This window comes from Coturnix japonica, chromosome 1 (genome assembly GCF_001577835.2).
Source record: "Coturnix japonica isolate 7356 chromosome 1, Coturnix japonica 2.1, whole genome shotgun sequence".
NCBI lineage: Eukaryota > Metazoa > Chordata > Aves > Galliformes > Phasianidae > Coturnix > Coturnix japonica.
The window spans coordinates 70,249,025-70,255,988 of record NC_029516.1 but is presented as its reverse complement, the minus strand read 5'-3'; the positions used below and the strand labels follow the sequence as shown (position 1 = coordinate 70,255,988).

The following is a 6,964-nucleotide window of genomic DNA, read 5'->3' as shown; positions in this document are numbered from 1 at the left end:
AGGATGCTGAGAAGCAGAAAATACTTGGAATGGCCCTTCTTCACTTCTGTCTTTAGTGAAAAGGGCTCTCTCCCTCAGGAATCCGGACCCTGGAAGTTTGATGAGAGAGTCCGGGGAATGGGAGATTCTCCCTTTAGTCAGGGAAGAGGTGGTCCGTGGAGTGCCTAGGAAACATTCAAGGTCCATAATCCATGGGACCTGATGGGGTTGCATCCGGGGTGCACTGAGAGAGCTGTGTGGAGGTCGCTTTGTGAGACACTCTACATGTAATCTTTCAGAGATCTTGGAGAACTGTGGAGGTGCCTGAAGACTGTGAGCGACAGCCAATGTCACTCCAGTCTTCCAAAAAAAAGCAAAGACGAAGACCCGGGTAACTAATAGGCCAGAATCAGTCACCTCTGGTTTCCCAGGGAAGGTGATGTGGAACGCATTGTGTGGATGCCTCTCCAGCCAGCTGAGAGTGGTGATGGAATTAGGAGTTTAATCAGGAGTACCAGCATGGCGTTACACAGGGGATGGTTCGTTGCCTCGACCAACCTGGTGGCCTTTTATGAAGATGTCACTAGCTGGGGTGGACAGGGGAGGGCTGGTAGAGATTAGTCTTTCTTTGATTACAGTAAAGGCTTTGTACTGATCCCATTGACTTCCTTTATAACAAAGCTGAGGAAAGTATGGGCGATAGATGAGAAGTGGACGGTTTGTGAAGTGGGTTCGGAAATGGCTGACATGTGCAGACAGTGCAGGGGTTGTCCGTTGGCGGTTTTTATGCGTTGTCTGGTGGAGGCCTGTAACTAGCGCGTCCCCCAGGGGGCTGCTACTGGTCCGGTCCTTGTTCAACATCTTCATCAACGACCTTTGATGAGGGGATAGTGACACCCTCAGCAACTGTTGCTGAATGACACGGAAAGTTGGGGGATTGGCTGACACGGCCTGAAGGCTGTGCTGCCATTCAGCGAGAACCTGGACAGGCTGGAGGCTGGGGCACGTAAGAAGAACGGATGAGGTTTAACAAAGCAAGTGTTAGAGTCTTGCACCTGGGTAGAAATATTGCGTCTGACAGGTTACAGGCTGGGGAAGCAGCTGCTGGAGAGGAGCTCTGCTGAGAGGGACAATGGTTTCCTGGTGACGGACAGATCTAACCATGACCAGCAGGTGTGCCCTTGTAGCCAAAAAAAAAGCCAATGGCAAACTAGGTAGGTGTAGTATTAAAAAGAGAGTGTCAGCAGTCGAGGGTGATCTCCCCACCTTAACTCTGCCCTGGTGAGGCCTTCATCTGGAATATTGCGCTTCCAGTTCTGGGTCCCCAGTTACAAAAAAAGACAGAATTCTGTGTTTTGCCCCGGAAAAGAGCTCCAGCGGAGGGCCACTAAGACTGCTGAAGGGCTGGAGGCATCTCCCCTATGAAGGAAGAGACTTAGGCGAACTGGGTTCTGTTTAGCCTTTGAGAAAAGAAGGCTGGAGAGGGGACTGATCAGGTTTATAATACCTGAGATGTGGAGCCACAGTGGTGAGGTCTGGTCTCTTTTCGGATTTTAGTGCTGGGGATAGGAGCATGGGGCAAGCAATGGGATGAACAGTACGCTCATAGGTAAGTTCCTGCACGAAATGTGCGGAACAGAACTCTTTACAGTCAGCGGTGACGGAAAGCACTGGAAACAGGCTGCCCAGGGGAGGTGGTGGACGTTCCTGCTCTGGAGATATTTAAGACCCGCCTGGACACCTACCTGTGTTGTGACATGGTGTCAGGAGCCTGCTTTGCAAAGGGGGGTGGACTCGATGATCTCTAGAGGTCCCTTCCAACCCCTACAATTTCTTGATTCTGTTGATTCTGTGCAAGTCAAACCCCAGCCCAAAAACCACAGAGTTCATATAAAGATCTCATCAATAGGCCCTGGAGATACAGACCCAGTATGCAAACATTTGCGTTTTCAGGAGAACTCGTGCCTTACTACAAATTAAACAGAATACAACCCGACAACAACTCAAATTACTCACGCACCTGTCAGGCAGTGCTCGTCAAGTAGCCACCACAGTGTTTGTTTGGCTTAGGTACTGGCTGTCCATAAAAACAGATTCCAATGTTACCAGAGCGCCCCCCTCACTTAGTATGGGGCCCACATTCTCCCTAGCCTTCCTTTTGCTGTTAACGTATTTAAAAAAGCCTTTTTTATTATCCTTTATCTCCTTAGCTAGATTCAACTCCAGGTGGGCTTTGGCCTTCCTGGAACACTCAAAAATAGCTCTTCAAACTCAATAACTTAGGATCTCTTTCCATTTCTCATCTCCCAGGTATTTTTAGTCTAGATTAGCAAGTGCTATTGCAAGGCCCTGTGAACATATCAGTAACCTTCTAAGTCCAGCAAATAAATGAGACGGTTATAGACTAGTCACAGCTGTGCACTTCGCATTACCCAGTAGGAAACCAGCCAGATCTTCAGTGGACGCTGTCATCTTGAAGTTCTGCAGTCGCAGTGCTCTATTCCAGTTCTGAAAAAGCAGTTTCTCCCCAGCAGTGCTTTTTCCTGCAAGCTTGAGGTGGCACTGCAGAACAAACAACTGTTTTGAGAACAGTTCTTTGAGAAATAGTTGTTCTGCTTGTCTTAATGTTTTCTCGTCTTCTTTTCCAGATGAGGAGAAGGCCATGGAAGCTGTAGTTACAGGAACCATTGTACACAATACATGCTTAGAATAGAATTGATTGAGTTGGAAGGGACCTTTAAAAGTCATCCAGTCCAACTGTCCTGCAACAAAAAGAGGCATCTATTGCTAGATCAGGTCGCTCAGAGCACTGTCCAGCCTGACCTTGATTGTCTCCAGGGAGGGGTTATCCAGCACATCTCTGGGTTCCCTGTGCCAGTGCTTCAGTCCTGTTTTGTTTTGTTTTGTTTTGTTTTTTTTAAAAAAGAAAACACTTTTTCCTGAAGCCCAGTCCAAATCTCCCCTGGTTTATTTTAAAATCATCTCCACTTGATACTATCCTGTTTGATAGAATGTTTTCTATCTGAATCATTTTGAAAGATTCTATTTATTTTCAGCAGGCACTCTTAAAAAAATGTGTTTGCTTGAAATTTTGCACAGGAAGAAGCTTGGTTTTCAGCACAGATCTGGCTTCTGTATAGATCATTGCTATTGGCTTAAGGGAAATGCAATCAGACCTATATAAGTATGTCCCTCACCACAGCATGCTCTCTGGCTTCTGAGGCAGCCGTGAGAATGCGGACAGTTTGGTGCATGGTCTTGTACTTCTTTGGAGCAAGTAAGCCATCAGCTGAGACTTCATGCCTGTTCTGCTGAGGGAAAAATGTAGTCTGCTTTTTGACTGTGTTTCTTTTGCTTTGTCTCACAGGAGCTGAGATAACCCAACCCTCAAGTCTGGTGCTGAAAGAAGATGAGAATGCTACTCTGAAATGCAGTCAAAATGATAATCATGATTATATGTCCTGGTATCTACAGCAGCCAGGGAAGGGCCTGCAATTAATGTATTATTCATATGGAGAAAATCAGGATTATAAGGGTGATGTTCACACTGGTTACGAGGCTAAGAGGTTAGGCAAAGAGGACTTTCATTTAGATATCGTGTCTGTAAAGAAGAACCATTCAGCTGTCTATTTCTGTGCCTCCAGTTTGGACACAACACTTCAAAGTCACTTCCTTTCTGTATATAAACTGCTCCTCTCCAGTACCCTCCCCCAGAAGGGAGTAGCTCTCAGCACAGGATACTGGAATGTAGGCCAGCTGGATCTTCATAGGGCAAAGGTTGCTGAGGAGCTGGACCAAGAGAGGTCAAGCAGGTTAAATTTAATTGCTGAATTCCTCTTTTCTGATCAGCTCTTTATCCTCTGTCACTTTATAACAATCCTGACACTTTGTTAATCAATCCAGTTATGCAGTGATATTCAGTGTGTGTGGAAAGGCTGTCCTGATTTCAAGAATTCAACAGAAATAGAAACTCAAGCGAACTCGGGAGGTGGGATATAGTAGTATGCAACCTGATGTGAAATCTCATTCTGGAAAATATAGATTTTTTTTATTTTTTTTTTTTTTCCCAGAAATTGCTTACACAGTCCAGCTTTCTTCTGAATGAAACATCAGTTTTACATGTGCTACATCTATTCCTTTATGTCTCATACCTATTTCATTGCTACAGCCTGTTAAGCTGTAAGACAATCTATGTCCGTTCCGTTTACCCCTTCCAGGTAAATATTTCTAGATGATGTGCTTGATTTGTCAAGTTGCCCGGAACATATTATGAACTAAGATAATGTCACTTTCTTATACCACCTTGGAGCTAGTGAGTTTTCTACCCAGACTTTCTGATGCACCAGTACAGGCTGGGGGAAGAGCTGCTGGAGAGGAGCTCTGCTGAGAGGGACCTGGGCTTCCTGGTGGACGACAGATTAACCATGAGCCAGCAGTGTGCCCTTGTAGCCAAAAAAGCCAATGGCAAACTAGGGTGTATTAAAAAGAGAGTGTCCAGCAGGTCGAAGGAGGTGATCCTCCCCCTCTCTATATTTTCCAAATGAGATTTCACATCAGTGCATACTACTAATTATTCCCACCTCGATGTTCGCTTGAGTTTATTCTATGTTCTGTTGATATCCGTGTCGATTAACACATGCGAAGAAAGCATCAGAACTCTGCCCACAAAGTAGGCGCTACCAGAAAATGTTTATTTTTTTAGTTTTTGTACATTTGGTTCCAAAGCAGAGAGGAACGAGAGGGAGAGAGATAACAGTTCAGGGTAAAATGAGTGTCTCAGTTGGAAACATAGTTGATTGAATCCAGGAAACATTAATTGCAAACCTTAAGTTAAACCACTCAGGATAACCTTTTTGGCACATCCATAGGCCCCAAAGGAAACAATACCCTGAAGCTGTCCGTTGCAGACTACTGGACACCAGAATTCCTCCTGTGCAAAATAAAGATACAGGTTGACTCAGCAAGCGGTTATCAGCAAGAAGGCCATAATTCCCAATATCATAAGTCAAACACAACAAATTGAAAGTTGATCCACAGAGTGAAAAAAGATGACAAGTGTATGGACAGTGGTTAAGTAAATGGGGTGGAACCGGTGACTGAAGAACCTGGACAAAGGACCCATTTCAGCCCTGCGAGGCAAAGGTTGATGATAATTCAGCTGTGTATGAAGAAAGGCTGGCAGCCTGCTGCATGCGTCACTTACGACCTCATTTAAGTGATGACTGCCTCTTAGGAAAGACTCTTTCTCTAGCAGATCCCTCCATGGTGAAGCTTTTTCCTGCAAATCTGGAATATCTTCAGATGCTATGAGGAATTTTTTCCCTTCCCATATGGCACTTTCTCTATTGTACCAATCTTTTTGTCATCTACCACCTTTCCCTTTGTATTGATCAGTGCTACAATCATCTAAATAGGCAACCTCTACGTCTAAGGCTCCATGGCATGCCAGAAAGAATGGTTTTCAAAAACATGCCACTGAGTGTCTTCCATGTGGCATCATCCCCTGCGAGAGGGAAGACACGGATTAGGAACAGTAGAGAGAGTGGCCAGATGTTTTACCTGGCAGGAAGGGTCACATTTTCCTCCACTTCAGGTATCCTATGCAGATCTGTACTGGTATTCGGACCAGGCGTAAGCGCTGCTGCACTGGCTTGAGGAGAGTACAGGGGCATTCAGAGCACTGCAATAGATATAATGGCTTCTATCTACAAGAAAGCAAAGAGAAATTCATTGTTGGTGTATCTAGCAGTATTTCAGGTCATGGAAAATCAAAGCATTCTTTCACTTACAGAAAATCATTGCTGGACACACACTGGATTTAGCAGTTCTCATTTGTCTTTGAACAGCTTGTAGCTCTATGTTTGCTTTAAGATAGGACACAATTCAAGTCACGCGGCGCCTCTGTTTATACCCCTATGTCTAGAAGTAATCAGATGGTGGCTTTGGAAGGAAGATCCTCTTTCAGCATATATGGGGAAGAAATCTTGTGCCTCAGGCAAAACTAACCCCTCTTCTTGGTGCAGGTTGTATTTTGGTCAGGAGAATTAGAAATGGTCTCCACCCAACCTCTGACCATCAGTGGAGAAGAGTGGAGCTCTCCTGAAGCGTTTTAGATCCACATTCACATGTTTTTGTGATATTCTCAGAACGTCCCGCTAATTAAATCACTCGTGCTTGGACTCCTGAACTAGCTGATTGGTGGCCAGGACTCAAGATGTCAGCAATGTGGGACATCTGTTAGCAGAGGGCATTAAATGACTTAACATATGCCATTTCCCAAACAGAAGTAAGATTACGTCTTAGAAAGTCTTGCTGTCTGGGCAGCGGAATGATTTGTTGTCCTGCAATGACTGACATTTTAAAATGCTTATTCGTCAAGAATGCTTGCCCTGCAGCACTTTCTCTTTTCTCTTACCGCTGTATGTTTACGGCTTATTGTGGGCTCTTAGACTACTCTCCAGGGTCCTCAGGATGCTATCCGTTCCCCACCAGTACGTCACTGCCACTGCTGAAGTGGTGTTGCCCCATCCGGAGATCAGGCACGATTTCCAGTTGACACACAGCTGGGTAGGCAAGAGGAACCGTGTTGACAATAGGAGTTGAAGTGTGGCCTGTGTCTGGAAAAGTTTGATGAGAGTGAATATCGTTTAGTTGAGCGTTTCGGATTTGTAGCCAGAGTGACAGGAATGACTTTTAGCTGAGCTAATGGTCTCTCGGTCTGCCGTACGTTGGGAGTGCCAGGTTTCTGTATTCCACCAAGCTTCACTTAGGCATGGACCACTGGAAAAAAAGGCGAAGGAATGTCACTTTACCTTGTCTGCAACAGCCATCATGGTAATTGAGAGAAGTCCGTGTCTATCAGTCCATGTATGCTAATTAACTCTTTTCATGCTGGGATACTTTTCTTGTCTTCAACCAAATTCCAGGGAGCGCCACAGCTGAGATCTTATTTCCAGTTCTGGTGATTGAATTTGGTGAAGGATTG

At 45.2% G+C, this 6,964-nt stretch overlaps 1 gene segment (V, D, J or C); it reads left to right on the top strand.

Moving 5' to 3' along the window:
* Positions 1-3,176: 3,176 nt before the first annotated feature.
* On the top strand, positions 3,177-3,886 carry LOC107319176. The segment is given in 2 exon segments: positions 3,177-3,256; positions 3,347-3,886. Coding segments are annotated over 2 exon segments (570 nt in total).
* The last annotated feature ends 3,078 nt before the right edge of the window (positions 3,887-6,964 follow it).